At 37.4% G+C, this 16827-nt stretch overlaps 1 protein-coding gene across 1 annotated transcript in view; it reads right to left on the bottom strand.

The window, feature by feature from the left end:
• LOC145979313 (alpha-tocopherol transfer protein-like) overlaps positions 1 to 16827 on the bottom strand; it is a 105533-nt gene that overhangs the window by 88543 nt on the left and 163 nt on the right. The window contains exons 2-3 of the mRNA XM_083112155.1: positions 12974 to 13149; positions 10780 to 10939 (exon numbers count right to left, since the gene is read on the bottom strand). Of these exons, the coding sequence (XP_082968281.1) occupies positions 10780 to 10939; positions 12974 to 13115 (302 nt within the window). The 5' untranslated portion in view covers positions 13116 to 13149. The remainder of the gene's footprint in view (positions 1 to 10779; positions 10940 to 12973; positions 13150 to 16827) is intronic.

Genomic DNA, 16827 nt, shown 5'->3' with positions numbered 1-16827 from the left:
AAGCAATTTATCAATATTAAGAGGTTCCTTGGATTTCCATGTTAGTTGGCCATTACTATCCATTGCCTAGTGTTTCCCATTTACCTATTCTAATACTGCATTACGAAGAGCACCTAAGTTGAAGATTCATATTTTTCGTATTTCCGAAATTACAAGGACGCAAAATGTGAGATAATGAGCATTTTTTTTTTAACATCTTGTTAACTTTAAATCGCAATATTTCGGCAATCAGGGCCTCTTTAGAAGTGATTCAGACGGCGTTGAAAAGGTCTTGGGGGCTAATTGACACGAGATATTACGTGCCTATGTCCCGGTAAAAAATAACTGAAGGTGTTGCAAATAAATTTTTGGTACCCATTATCTCAAAAGTGGATCTTTTAATTATTTCCAAAAAAACATATATGTCATACAAACAATATTACTTAGTAACTTACAAAATTGAATAACGAGTAGTCAATGAGATCCGGAGTTATATTAGATTTAGGTTACGTAATACATGTTAAAATGTTTTGATAAACAAACTTCAATAATTAAAAAGAAAAAGTCTGGCAGAAATGAAATTCAATATTGTTTTAATTAACATACATGATGCTGACGTATACATTCCCAGCTATTAGAAATACAGTGTGATGCAAATGCCCGGTCCGATAGGCAGCTCCAAGGGCTTTCCGGATGGCGCAATGAACTCATCTCGCCTTGTAATAAAGAGGTCTCGGGCAAATCTTTAGCAAAATGCAGAGTTTCATTTAGATGACTGTAGATCGGAGGCTAATTGCCCTAGACGGACGAATGAGGTACCGTTATACGGGGAATGAATCATAGATTCGGAGTACATACATTTTATGCACATTGAGTGTATATATGGATGCGAGGGGAGGGGAGGAACTGGAGAATTCCAAAATTTCTAAAAACAGAATGCCCCTTCCTGGACAACAAAGTATAGGTCATTGTCAAAATACACATGGAAATGATCGCAGACATGTTTGGAACAAGAAAATAATTGTACTATTATCATATGAGCAATAGAACACGACTTGTACCCTACCTCCAAACGACATGTCTGTACGCCACTGAAACTTGTCAATGCCCAGACACGCACTACAAGAACTTTTCGCTGTACAACCACGATTGTGAGTGACTCACAACCGCGGAATTTCTTAGAAGTATGTTATCAGTCTATTTTTGGACGTTGCCGGTCACATTGCAGTCACGTGACTAATATCTGTACTCGGGTATGAGGATTTCTATTTCCGCCTGCGCTTTGATCGTTTCCTATGTTACACCCTCCCTTCCTCCACCCTTCACTCCCCCCCCCCTTTTTTTGCCGAAACTGAAAGTACTTGGCAACCTCCTGCTACCGACCAGCAAACTATTCCCAAATCGAGGTTCAATTGCATTATTGTAGTGGAACAAAAATTCCGGCCGATGATGGGCACAATGCTTTTTTCTTCAGGAGAAGCTGACAGAAGATGCCGCCATTTTCCCGCCTTTTTTTGGAACACCAAGACATGCAAGAGTTCTCACGGTGCAATATATGTGTTAACAACAATATAAAAGAAGAAAATTCCAATTCCAGCGAATAATAGCGACATTATGACGTAAAAACTACGAACATGCCAACATATCTCGATCGAGATATTTGGTCCCCGAGGGGTTACAGGTAAATATCTCGATCAAGGTATCTGGTAAAGAAGAGGTCGATACCCAGTGGAGGCACATAGTGGTTTAGATCCCACTTTAAACTCTAGGTCCAGTTACGAATAATCGTGTGGACTTAAAGCATCAAAATCAACCAACCAACAATAGGCAATTCCATTCCATTGTTAGTGTACATAGCGAGAAATGGAAAGAGAGAAAATTATTCGAAATAGATGAGTTTCAATCGAGTGCTTGAATATTCAATGTAGCGTGTACCGTTCAGGAATCTCATTGGTAGCAGAAAATGTCACATGCTTGGCCCGAAATGCTGTATGGCATCACAACACCGTACAGTATTAGGAATTTAAGAATTGATGACAATAATTTCAGGCAAAGTAAACAAGTACAAAACATATACGTATGAATGGCATGTGCCGTGGAACAGTGAGATGCACGTATTGTATCTGATTTTGTTCATCGAGCAGCTCTGTAACATTGACAAACAAAGACGTCTCCAATGCTGCGAAAAATATCGGAAATGGCTGACGGAAGTAAGATTAACTTCAAATTTATTATTTTTTATTATTCTCACGAGTATTATGTGTACGTTCATGGATTTGTAAACAAGCAGAATTTCCTTTTCTGGCGAAGGAAAAGCCAGACGATCATTGACTGATTCGACATCAAATCACTCAGACAAATTTCAAAATTTTTCTTGTCTGCACCTCATAGTTACTGAGAAACAGGAGGCTGAATTTTCAGAATTTTGCACGGATTGGTCATTGCCAAAACCATGATGGTTGCCTGCAGTGATTAAAAAAAATAATATGTCTCAGAATCAAATCAATGTCTTTTTCTAAATTTCATACATATATGTATATTCCATTTTAAAAGTTGTCACCAAGATTCCTTTGCACTGAGAGGCAGAAAAAATATTGCATTGTTAATAATGTTTATTTTTTTGTGTCAAAGTCTGACGTTACTAAAATTGCATTATCACTGAAAGACAACGCAGTTTTCAGGTCATTTTTTAAAAAAAAATTGAAGACTAACGTATGTTCTACAAAAGGCTATAAAGTAAAATTAGTGGCTTTCTCACTGCCTCTATTAATAAATCTTCATTAAACAAGTTTTGTTTTATGGACATTCATATGATTTATTCCATGCCAAATTATTACCAAAAAATGAACTCTTAAACCCGATCATTTCAGATTTTCATGACATTTTCTCGAATGGTAGAAGACATGAAGTAATGTACGAGGGGGTATCCAAAAGTTTTAATTACGAAGTTATAGAGATATTTACATGAAACTTTTTGTGCATAATCAGTGTCATTGCCATGCATACTTGTGCAAATATCAAATCTTTGTCTAACGTAGTTTTCTTTCCACAGGCTGTAGAAGACATCAACCTGCATGATGAAGAAAATTGAAGCCTGAAGTGTCATAAAGTTCCTCCATTTGAAGGGTAACAACGCACTCCAAATCCACGACGAAATGAAAGCTGTCTATGGGGATGAAAGCCCATCATATGACACGGTTGTGAAGTGGTAGAGGAACTTTCAAAGTGATCACATGTCCCTGACAGACGAGCCACGAGCGGGTAGACCCTCAATCAAGGATGATCTTGCCATGGTGAAGAAAGTGGAGACCATTATCCTCGACGACAGAAGATCGACCATGGAAAGAGTGATGGCGGAGACTGGACTAAGTTACGAAGGTGCGTGGAGGATTATTCATGAGGAACTGCACATGAATAAGGTGTCTGTACGCTGGGTACCTCGCTTGTTGACACCTCTTCAAAAGCAAACCCACCACGACTTTTCCCAGCAGAATTTGACTCTGTTGAAGCGGAATGAAGACGATTTTCTTGCTCGTCTCGTCACTATGGACGAGTGCTGGGTATACCTCTACGATCCGGAGACCAAAGAAATGAGAAAGGAGTGGAAACATCCATCCTCCTCCCTCCCAAGAAGGCGAATGTCCAGAAACCTGCCGGGAAGGTGATGCTGTCCGTTTTTTGGGATAGCCGCGGGGTAATCTTAACCGATTACCTTCCAAAGGGCGAGACCCTCAACAGCGATTACTGCTGCAACCTTCTGGAGAAACTGCGTGATGCATTGAAACAAAAACGTCGTGGCATGATCAGCAAAGGCGTCCGTCTCCTGGCCGACAATGCAGCCGTCCATACGGCCCAAGCATCCGTTGTCACAGCCCACCGGTTACGCTATGAACTTTTGCAGCATCCACCTTATTCGCCTGATCTTGCGCCAAGCGACTTCTTCCTTTTTCCCGAGATGAAGAAACCACTTCGTGGTCGGCGATTTTACGACAGAGAGGATGTTATTTTCGAAGTGGAACAGTGGTTTTTGAGCAAAGCGGAGAACTTCTACAAAGAGGGCTTGAAACAGGTGAAGAAACCCTGGCAAAAATGTGTGACTCTGCAGGGAGATTACGTGGAGAAGAACTAACTTTGACCACTGCAAGTGACTATTGTATGTTTTTTATTTCATGGTGATAATTAAAACTTTTGGATACCCCCTCGTACATGTGTAAAATTTTAGCTCTCAGTGATACACGGTATTCATACAGCAGGGTTGCCAATCTTATAACTAGGGCTAGGATTTTTAGGACTTAGGATATTTTTTTGGTAAGGGTGATGTGTTCCCTAAATATACATAAAAATTCATACTGTGAAGAAACTAACTGATTTAAGGTGCTTTTTAAGGGCATATTTTGGCATATTTAGCAATTTCTATATGATAAAGCATATTTTGATGGATTTTTTGTCATAGTCAGCATATTTTCGCTTTTCAAGAAATATACAATCATTTTGCAAGTGGATTCATTCTTACTCCCATTTTCAGTCGAGGTTTTCCTTTTTGGACTCCAGCAAAATATTTTTCATTTTTAATTGAAAATTTACAGAAAGTATCTATTGTGCATTTCAACTCATCAGGGCCCGTAAAGTGAACTAAAAACAGCATGCATAAGAAATATTTCAGCATAAGTTATATAATAATGTTTGAAACAGTCTAGTTATAAGGGAATATTTTTCAAATTATAGTGCATATTTTGTAAAATTTTAAATCATAAGAGCATATTTCATTTTGCACATTTTTGTGATTTTTAGGTCATAAAAATCTTAGCCCTACTTATAACAAATATAAAATTTATGTGCCTTCAAGGTCATATAAAACCATTCATAACTTTGTTTCTAATTATGGTATAACTTTCAACTTGTGCTTGTTTTGAAGCTAAGGGAGCATAGTTTTCATTAAAAAATAATTATATGACAATATTAAAATTTTCACTTCAAGTTCACCTGATGTGACTTTTGACCTTGCATATACATGTATAAACATATGAATGTTAAATTGTAATATAATTAAGCCTTGTTTCCATATTGAAACCAATAAGTTGCTGACCAAGGCAGTTTATTAAGGTAAAAACACTTAACACGTAACGTTTCGACCCTGTATCAGGGTCTTCCTCAGACGAAGAACTAAACTAAAATGATGAAATAAACTACACACAGAAAGATTTCATACACATAGCAGGGTCACAAGCCACACAACAACAAATCAAATTGACAGTCCTTATCTAGGAAGATTTCTACAAAGGAATTAAACATATCACCTCCTGACAGTTGTTGACTAATGGGTCTACTACACTGACAGGTGATTGGCAGGTCAAGATCAGCAAGAGTCTAAGAACCACCTGCTCACCACTCCCCCACCCCTCCTGCCTTTCTGGTTATGGGTGAATACCTCCTCCTCTGGTCTTCTTCTTTTCTCTTCTTTCTTCCTTCTTCATACTTCTTTTTTCTTTATTCCTTTTCTTCATCCTTTCAACTTTCTCTAACACACTCTTCCATTCCTTGTTTATCTTGAGCCCTCCATTCCAATTCATGATGTCTTCTCCTTTCTTTTCTATTTCTTTGGCCTCCTTCCATTTTCTCACTAGTTCTCTCTTCTCTTTTCCTATTCGCCTAGCCGAATCCCATTCAACTTCATGTCCTGTTTCTCTAGTGTGTTTGAATATGGCATTCCTGTCTCTCTTCAATCTCACATCATCCATGTGTTGCTTTAACCTGTCTTTAAGTCTCTTCTTTGTTTCCCCTATATATACACTTTCACATCCTCTGCTGGCAAGAAAACTTTAGAGAGAAGGTGAAACTGAAGATGAAGAAGAAAGGAGAAAGACTGGGATGGAGAGAGGAAAGAAGAGAAGAGGAAGAAGGTGAAGAGGGCAGGAGAAGAGTGGTTATAATCGGAGATGTTCAAATATCAGAAGAAGAGGAAGCTTTTTTGAAATTAGGCCGAGGTTTCAAAGTGATGGAGAGAAATGTGAACTATGAAGAGATTGTATATGATATTGAGGAAGCGGTGCTACATATTGAAGAAGAGGCAGAAAGGGATAAGATTAGAAGAAGAACAGCAGCCATTTTGAAGAAAGAAATGGATAAACAGAGAAGATTAGATAATTTGAGCCAGAAGGAAAGGGAGGGTATGAAAAGAATCAAGACAAGGAACGATGTGGTGGTGGAACAGGCAGATAAGGGAGGGGCCACAGTCGTGATGGAAAAAGAATGGTACGAGAAGAAGTTTGAAGACCTGAAAGGGGACACGTATGAGGAGATTTGTGGAATGGAAGAGGAGCGCAATATTAGAGAAAAGATCATAAAAGATTGTGGAAGGATGGGGTTTAAAAAGCTCACGAAGGAGGCAGGAAGACTGCCCTGTTTAAAAGGCTTTCCCAAAATACATAAAGAAGAGATAAAGTTGAGACCAGTGATGAATTGCAGGGACAATATTTTGGAACCTTTGGAGAAGAAGTTAAAAAAGGTAATTGAAGTGTTAGTGAGAGAACAAGAAAGCAGAGCCGTGAAAAACAGTGAGCAGGTGGTGGACCTTATAAAAGGTCTGAAGGAGTCTGGGGATAAAATCACAATGTTTAGCCTAGACGTGAGAAGCATGTTCCCGAGCATCAAAAGGGGACACGTAGTGGATATAGTGAGGAAAAAAGTTGGGAAAAGCATTATAGGAGAATGGGATAGTGAGAGAGTGGTACAAGCGCTGGAAACCATTTGGGACAATAGCTACAGCAGAGTGGGGAGTAAAATCATCAAGATTAGTGAAGGTCTAAATATAGGCTCTTGCTTGAGCCCTGTGCTGGCGGAATTAGTTATGAATGAATGGGAGAAGGAAGTGATAGTGAAAGGAGGAGATAAGTTAAGTCTATTTTGTAGATATGTGGATGATTGTTTTGGGATATGGAAAGGAACAAAAAGGCAGCTGAGTAAGCTTGTTAAAGATGTAGAAGATGAGAAAGCAGGGATATTCCTTGAGCTCGAAACGGAACAGGAAGGAACATTAAATTTCTTGGATATTGAGATGAAAAAGAAGAGAGGAATGGGGATAGTGGCTACATGGTATCAAAAGAAGTGTTCGGCAGGAGTGTTCTGCCACAAAAGAAGTGATGTGGGTGATGGAACTAAACGTAATTTTATAAGGAATATGGAAGACCGAATAAAGAAGATATGCACAGAGAAAGGGGAAGAAGAAACCAAGATTAATAGCCTGTGGGAACAACTAGAAGAGAATGGCTATGAAAAGAAAGACAGACACAACATCAACAGAAGAAGGAAAGAGATAAAAGAGAGAGGACTGGAAGAGAAGGAAGAAAAAGAAAAAGAGAGATGGTTTGGTATAAGAAGTATGGGCGATGCCACAGAGAAGATATGCAAAGTGCTGAGGAAAGTGGGTATAAGAACTTACAGGAAGGGAGGACGCACTATTTTAAGTATAGCCAGCAAGAAGAATGAAGAAAAGAGAGAGGAGGAAGAGGAAGGGGTTATCTACGAGGTGAAGTGCAGAGGATGTGAAAGTGTATATATAGGGGAAACAAAGAAGAGACTTAAAGACAGGTTAAAGCAACACATGGATGATGTGAGATTGAAGAGAGACAGGAATGCCATATTCAAACACACTAGAGAAACAGGACATGAAGTTGAATGGGATTCGGCTAGGCGAATAGGAAAAGAGAAGAGAGAACTAGTGAGAAAATGGAAGGAGGCCAAAGAAATAGAAAAGAAAGGAGAAGACATCATGAATTGGAATGGAGGGCTCAAGATAAACAAGGAATGGAAGAGTGTGTTAGAGAAAGTTGAAAGGATGAAGAAAAGGAATGAAGAAAAAAGAAGTATGAAGAAGGAAGAAAGAAGAGAAAAGAAGAAGACCAGAGGAGGAGGTATTCACCCATAACCAGAAAGGCAGGAGGGGTGGGGGAGTGGTGAGCAGGTGGTTCTTAGACTCTTGCTGATCTTGACCTGCCAATCACCTGTCAGTGTAGTAGACCCATTAGTCAACAACTGTCAGGAGGTGATATGTTTAATTCCTTTGTAGAAATCTTCCTAGATAAGGACTGTCAATTTGATTTGTTGTTGTGTGGCTTGTGACCCTGCTATGTGTATGAAATCTTTCTGTGTGTAGTTTATTTCATCATTTTAGTTTAGTTCTTCGTCTGAGGAAGACCCTGATACAGGGTCGAAACGTTACGTGTTAAGTGTTTTTACCTTAATAAACTGCCTTGGTCAGCAACTTATTGGTTCGAAGTTAAAGTTTGTAGGGAACAAAGTATGGTACACAGTTAAATGCAACTCTGTTTTGTGAAAGTTTAATTTTGGTATAACTTTCCAAACAGGAATAAAGAATAATCTGACAGCACTATGCCTTATTCAATGAAGCAACTTCTATCCCCGTCGAAGTAAAAGGGATTTCTGCACCTAGCCTTCAAAAGGAAGTTGCTGCTTTGTAAGAGAAACATTGAACGCTTGTGCGGGGACTGGGATCTGAAAATAAATCCCGAGAAATCTGTTCCTCCAATTTTACAGAGCCATACTATAGATTACGCAACAAAATTATCCCATTCGTACAACAGCACAAAGGTCATTTTCGAAAAAAAACTCACTTTCAGTCACCATGTAGATTACATAACTTCTTGACCCATGAAAACCCTTGGGTTAATTTACAGATTTAGAGATATCAGATGTTTCTGCCCTCAAAACCTGCTTTACAACGTGCGTTGTAACTATTATTGAATATGGTTGCTGTATTTGGTCAATGGCCTGTCATAACAATATAAATAGAACAAATAAAGTGGTAAATTACTTCATCAGAATAGTCAAAACCTAGATGTCCAGCCCTTGCAAACCTTTCCAAACATGAAATTCTATCCAATCTTCAAATTCACGATCATTCAATTCGCCGTCAAGTTTCAGATCTAACATTTCTTTTCAAAATCATGAATGGACAACTTTTCACTAACGAACGCTTGCCACATCTTCACATCCGGATCCTACGTACCAACAGCAAATGCAACAACTTCTTTTACACAAAAGCCTCAAGGCTATCCCTAGAACAATGGTCACTTCTCTATAGTCTACAAACAAGGTACAATACACTAAATGGTCCTCCAGGCTTCCATCTATCTAAGCAGGCTTTCAGAAAGACGTGTATTAAGCAGCTGAAGAGTAATTAATATATGTTATATTCTAGGTATTGTTTTATTCTTGTTACATATCAATGTGTGTTTGTGTATGTTTGCGTGTTCTCATTTGTTAATTTCTATTTTTCTCTCTGTTGTTGATATCCTGATATAAATCCTCTCTGTATTCAGGATTTCTCAAATAAATGAAAAACAATTAAAGTTGAAAGCATTGGTGACTGGCTTCGTACGTTGAGAAAATTGTTTGAAGAAAGAGACCTACAATTAAAGCAAGTAAATGAAGAAATTTAACAATTGCTGTATCTGTATGCTTTTTTTAACATATATTATCTACGTAAACTAAAATTGCTGACCAAGGCAGTTTATTAAAAATTAAAAAGAAAATATACACGTAACTTTTCTACACTATATAAGGTTTTTCCTTAGACGAGGAACTAAACTAAAATGATGGAGTACACAACCAGAAAGTATTTATACAAATAGCAGGGTGGAACTTTAGTTTATTTAGTATAGGAGCAAGGCTTAATTGTGTTACCATCTACTATGCGTCAGATCTTACTGTCTGTATTTATTCTTTATTCTGATTAATAAGGAATTCCTGAATTAATTGACACAAGATAATAAACATTAAAAAGTTGTAAGCCACCTGTATCAATTACGCACATTATACTCGTATTCTCATTACCTGTATGTCTATCAACAGTGAAGAACACATGAATAGATTTTCTGTTGGTTTTCGGTAGTCCTCTGCATTTTTCTATTATTATTTCGGACCGAAGGCACGTACAGATTTTGGCAGCGAAGGGGAGCCACGACAGCAAAAGGTTTGAAAACCCCTGCGCTAGACAATGGATACAATTACAATTAAAGAAATTGTTCACCTGAAAAAGAACCGAATTGTTAAAATAGGTACATGCAGTAGCAGAACTACACAATGGACAATGTCAAGTGAATATTGAATGTAATTAAAGAAAACTAAAATTCAATAATTATTAAAATGATTTTTCACATCTTGCGCAAGAATTCACTCTCTCAGAATACATTTAGAAGAAGAGCGTGATTAAACTTAGTAAAAACTTTAATCAATTATGATCTTTAAAAAGTGCACCAATGCTGGTCCTATTTACATCCTCAAATTCGGATCTCCAAACATAATTTATGATTGAGAGAAAATTTAAAACAAATTTCCCTTCAGCATTTTTTTAGTTTACTTAAACGGGGTATGTTTGAGGACGTGGTAATATTGAATTTATTGAATGCAAAAATGATACGATATGCTACTAAATTTGAATATGTCGTTTCGTAGACCTATCCTTGTGATTATTGACCATTTACCAGTTCATTTCAGACTCGCCTTAATAATGCCACGAGAACTAGTTCACAGTTTGTCTTTCCCATCATTAGGAAGCTATTATCATTGTGTGATGTGCGCAATGGCACAATGCGATTTGAAGCGAGTAATGCAAATATATTGCTATGTTTATTGCATGAACATTTTGACCGATGAGTTGCAGTAATTTGGAACAATAATGTCAATATTCCGAAAAAATGTTCTCGTAAGGTTTGTGTGAGTGTTGTTCAAAGAACTGAAGTTAAACATAAAATAACATATACTGCGTGCAGTAATACTCACTGATGTTCCATTGAGAATTTGACTTCAGGTAAGAGTGGATCGAGATTCTGGCAATACTCTGGCAGGATTCCCTTGTAAGTGAAGAACTTGTCCAGCTTAGTCTTCGTAGCCTCTAAACTGTACTTTCGACCACGTAAGAAATTTAGCAGCATGGTGTTATCTGAAAATAGGAACATCAATTTTGGAAACATGTTATTAATTATTATACTATACCGCTACTTTAAGGGGAGATTCCCCGAGAAGACTTGATATTAGGTAAATGTCTCAACAGGCCGTGATAGCCTGAGCATTGAAGTGACATTATTCTTCTCAACGTCAAACATATTTACTCAATAGATTTACTTTGCTTGAAAAGTACTGCCAATTAAAACAGAATAGATAATGTTTATGTAATTGTTGTAGCAAAGAAGAAACAAATCCTAAGTTTATTTGTACAATCAAGTAAAAATATCTAAATGTGAAATGAATTTATTGCTTTCCAACATAATCTGTATTTTTAAGCCTTAAAAATTACAATGAGAACATGCGTTTTCACAGTTTATACTTACATGTAGAAGAATTATTTTTCGCTCAAGGAAACAATTGCATTTGTCTAATACAGCATTTTATCCATAACTTGAGGAAGTATTACATTTTTGTTTTAAGTTAACTTTATCCTACAGATAGGCTATTCGGAACTTGACCAACAGTTTAAAAGGTGCCTCCACCCTGCACCTCTCGATTACAAGGCGACGATGTAACCACTACGACATCAGGAAAGCATGAAGGAACTACCAAAGGTAGTGGAGTTGACAACAATACAATCATTAAAATATTACAGATACAAATAATATTTTAGCATGCATTTGTTGAGTTTTACAATATCGTCTTATTCTCAGAACTTTTTAACATCGATATTATTGTATCCTCCCTTCAGAGAGCATCTCAGAAAATATATGAACGTTGTTCTCTTGAGAAGAATTGCAATAAAATATCGTAATGCACGTACGCTTGAAATCGTTAATAGAATATCTTTACTTTAAAGAAAAGTAACACCGTACTTCCAGTCAGAGAACACGAAGTGCATCAAAGCGAATTTTGATGCACTCGTAGTGCATCAAATGACACATCTAAACGTGTAAGCTTGGAATTTTGGAAATTGTCTCAGGATTTGATGCACTTCTACTGCATCAAATGAATTTTGACTAAGGAGTGAGTCCTTTTATGCACCTTAGTGTGTCAATGGCCCGTCCGATGGGCTCTTATGCATCTAAAAGCATATTTTCAAGTTATACATTTGTATGCACAATTAATGCAATCGTTCGGTGATTTTACTTACCTGATACAGAAAATAAATTTTGACCTTACAAAAATATGAAAGGCATTTTGAATTCATCAGCTCCCAAAATTGATCGAAGTAAAAAATATAAAGTATCAAGAACAAAAGTAAATATATTTTAAGTAACTAAATTATATTTCCTAACTTAAATATCAAAATAGGTGCCACTCGTGCATGTAGAAGCCACTAAAAATGCATTTTTGATGCATTGTTTCGGCACTGCAAATAAATTGAACTCTTTGATCAACCACAGCATTGTAAGGGTGTGAGCAGGATTTTCTCCTCGGGAGAAAGGGGAGTGGTCACAGCTTACCCTCCAGTCATAGAAACTTAAAATTTCAGTTTTATATTGATCTGGGAGGACAGGTGCCGGTACTCTTCAAATTGGTTTGTTCTTGCATTCATCATAAAAACTACTCACAATATTCTGATATGTTCATAAATAAAAAAGTTGACAGAAAAAATTGTGCTGGTTATTATTATTATTATTATTTTACAAATCATAACATTGAAATTATATTGAAAATACTTTGGAGTTGTTAACAAGTTCAGACTGAACTAAAAAAACTTTCAAGAGATACCTTGAGTCTCATATTATGTAAACTACTGATTTCTGGAGAATAGTCCATGATTTTAGAACCTCCCTTCACTCTCCATCCACTGGGACGCCAGATCACCAGCGAAGAATTTCTCTCAGGTTTCTGATCAAGAAAGCTCTGGAGAAGATTCCAAGTTTCGTCAAGCTAAGGTTTCTCCTCAGCCCCGAAAAGCTTGGATTTTTCCCAGAATACATTTGGTCTAGAACACCTGCAATATTTAATGCTGGGAAAGATTGAACTTGCACTTTAAAAGTTATGCAATTGAGTCGTTACTTACCAACGTCGTGTGGTAAGTGAGGCTGCTTCCTCAGCCACTCCTTCAGGTGCTCCAAGTCTTTCTGAATCCGCTCAGCGTCTTCGTCGTTGAAAAGGCTTCGAAGTTTCCCCTCCTCTTCCTTAGTTCGTTCTGCATGAAACATTTTTCCCGCTTTGCGTAATGCAGAGGGAATCTCTCTGGAAATATAAATAAAGTCGAAATATACAATGTTACGACAGACAATTTTATGCCTATTCTTTATGTAGCAAAATTTACAGTCATCGTATATATGTAAGATCATCATCAACGGATTTTTAGGTGGTAAAAAAACGGGATTTAGGACTTTATAACTCCATTTCAGGTCTTTTAGCTGCTTAAAATAAATTATTACCTGTAATTATTAACTAAAAATAACAATGAAATAACTAGTTCAGGTACAATTTGTATACAAAGAGGTGCAATGTTACATGTAATTTCATTATAGACAAGATACAGTTTGTCCAATACAAAACCTTTCATCATATTTCAAAATACTGCATATGCTTTTCAATGTTCTCCATAATGGATTTTTTCCAGTCGTCCGTGAGTATGCGTTTGCACAGTCATGGACACTTCTGGATTGTAAGAATTTCATTAACTTTCAATGTGATCGTTACAACCCAGATGTGTCCATGGAGAAACTTCTCAACTGCTGCTGATTCCTAAGACCAGTTTGGAGCTCCCTGAGGAGTAGTAATAAGGTCATCGTAACGAATAGGTCGTAGGTTCGATATCAGAGGCACATAGTGGTTCGGCCCCACTCTAAACTGTGGGTACAGTCCCGATTAGCCTTTCTGTGCATAAATTGGTCTTAAAACAACAATGCAATCAATTCAATTCAAACAATTCAATTAAGGGTTGTTCATAATATAGGTTATTTTTAAAGTTATGTCAAAGGTTTAAAATGTGTTTTTTTAGGTCAGAACATAGCTTTTAGGGCATTTATAGGTATTTATAGCTCACATTGAATTTCAGTAGAGGAGGTGCTGTGTACATGAAACGTAAATATCTCTAAATACGAGGGATGATCGGAAAAAAAGGTTACAAAGCATATAACTTTTGTTTTATTCACTGTAACGTAACGAAAATTTATGTGTAAATTAATAACATGTTTGACTTGTTGCGAGTTTGAGGACTTCGGATTCTGACCATGTATAGCCGAGAAGCGGACATTTAAAATGGTGACTCGTCTAGAAAATTGGTCAAGAGTAGAAGTGAGGCAGTGGTGTGGTTCCTGCTGACATTCATAGGCAGATTGTGGAGGTGTATGGGGAAGGGATAATTTCAAGGCAACATGTAGTGCAGTGGTGTCGTGCCTTCAAAGAAGAAGGGACCAGTGTTGTTAATGACAACCCTCGACACAGCGGTAGGACCAGTGCCTCAACCACTGACGTGAACTGTGCTCTTGTGGATGAGTGTATTTGTGAGGACAGAAGAAGAACATTACGCTCAATATCAGCTGAGCTGGGACTACCATTTGGTTGGCTGGCCACCATTATCTGACATGTGATGATGTCAAAAGAGCTGCCTCACGGTGGCTACGATAACTTGACGCGGATTTCTGTGCAACCGGTATGGAAAACCTCATGTACCACTGTGACAAATGCTTGAACAAAAAAGGTGATTACATCGAGGACTAGTGTTGAGTGCCGTCCATCATCAGGTGTGTTGATCTTCCTGCTATGTCTAACACATAAGCCATAATAGGCTTTGTAATCTTTTTTTCGATCATCCCTCGTAGGATACGTCTAGGACGTAGCAAAAAAAAGGTATGGACCTAAAAATCCGTTCTCTCATCTACACTGTTTAGAAAATTTACACATGTCCAATGTGAAATTTTACTTCTAATATTTCCGTTAATTGATTCATTTTTACTTAGATGCAAGGAAAATAAAATTACATTTTATGATTTACGTGACTTTTTCCGAAAAACTTCAATTATCACCTCAGCTCTACTTACAATCGTCGACTCAGTGAATAGTGAGTAAATATGACATTCCATTATAAGTTGCTTTTGGCGTTGTTATTCAATAATATTTTCAAAATATAATTTTACGTTCTTAATACAATTGCCTGCATAATAAAACTTTGTTAAATATCTGTAACGGCTAGAGATCCTCATACATCTTTCCACTCTTCCACTCCATCAAAAATCTCGATTCGATTACATCACTGTTTCAGACTTCACGTTCAGTGTGAAATCTCAAGAATGATTTGGGCTTTTAACTGACGTGATATTCTACTGATTTGTCTGTCCGGTTGAACTCTACCAAGGTATGAATCCACAGTCTAATTAGTTATTATTACCTTGAAAAAGTCAAGAGCAGTAGTCAACAATGACATTGAGGAACACCTGGCTGAACAATAACAAGATCAGTAGACAATATGCGCATTCAGCAACCTTAGTCGACATGGTAAATGAGCAACGATGTCTGAACAATGATACGATCAGTAGTCGATATTGGCATTGAGCTGCATGTGTCTGAACAATGATCAGGTTTTGATTTCTTTAATTTAATTTTATTTATTTTACTTCGCTTTTTGTGCCACTTGTAGCTAATTTGAGAAGATGGGAATGAGTGATGACATGACTAAATTAATGAATGGACACTCGCAATACATCCGTGCCCAGGTCAGGATTCGAACCCGTGTAGCGGTACGAGAGTGACCAAAAGTACCACACCTTGTAGTGTGAAAAGTTAATTGCTGATCAGGAAGGAAGTAAACAAATTCGTGGCAAGGGTATGTATGTAAGAAAAGCAACTTATACTGGGTGAAATGCTTAAATTTACACATATAATAACATGAAGTACTTAAGATTAATAGGCTACTAGGGGCCCCTGGTTAGTTACCAGGTGAAGGCACATAGTGGGTCGGATCCCACTTTAAACTGTAGGTCCAGTCTCGATTAGCCTTACTGTGCACAAAGTGGACTTAAAATAATAAATCAAACAATCATTAAGATTAATACATAAATATTGCCCATGCGTTTACCATAATAAATATCACCGTTAGTCAATGGACACGAGGTTTGTGTAAGATAATAACCAAAAATGTTAAAACAATAATGACAAGTGCAATTATCACGTCAAGCAACCACTGTTTAAATTTTTCAAAAAATGCAGGGCAATATTTAACAATAGAGGGACCAATGCCCAGAGGGTAAACTTTATGTAAATATGTGTGTATATGGGGCGTGGGTATATACACAATTTTTTTGCGTATAATGTGCATACGACTTGAGGAATTTGGGGGGCAGAATTTGTATTGCCCCATAAGTCGTGCCTATGTTTGCCCCCTTCCTAATCAGAGGGTCTGTCCACGCCTATGCTCCCAATCTAACTTTGTCATGTAAATGCGACACCTACATTTCGTTCATTTCTTCACTCCCGCAAGTTTGGTGTGAAAGGTAGCACCACGAACAAAATCCTACGCCCTTTCTTAATTGACCGGCTTCCTTGACTGAGTGATTAACACAGCACCCGGGTTTGAATCCTGGCCTGTCGCCTGTGCATGGGTGTTCTTGGTGAGTGTCTCTTTTGTTTCATCAAAACATTGCTCATCCTCAACTTCGCGATTAGCCAAAAGTGGGAGAAAAGAAGTAAAATAAACCAAATCAATCGATCATCTACATCCCCAAGTAAAACATCAACCGATCCTAGCAAAAATACAAACGAAGTGTCAGACGACCGTCAAATTATCCGTTTTAGCATTGCAAGCTGATAATAGGCAAGTAAATGCAAACTTGATGAAGACAAAATTAACATAGCTTTACTTTAATTTTCTCATTTAGAAATTAATTTGTTCTTAAATATTACTTTTTACAAGACAAATCT

The sequence above is a fragment of the Lepisma saccharinum genome, chromosome 26 (genome assembly GCF_977018435.1).
Source record: "Lepisma saccharinum chromosome 26, izLepSacc3.1, whole genome shotgun sequence".
NCBI lineage: Eukaryota > Metazoa > Arthropoda > Insecta > Zygentoma > Lepismatidae > Lepisma > Lepisma saccharinum.
This window is presented reverse-complemented; position numbering and strand designations above follow the sequence as displayed.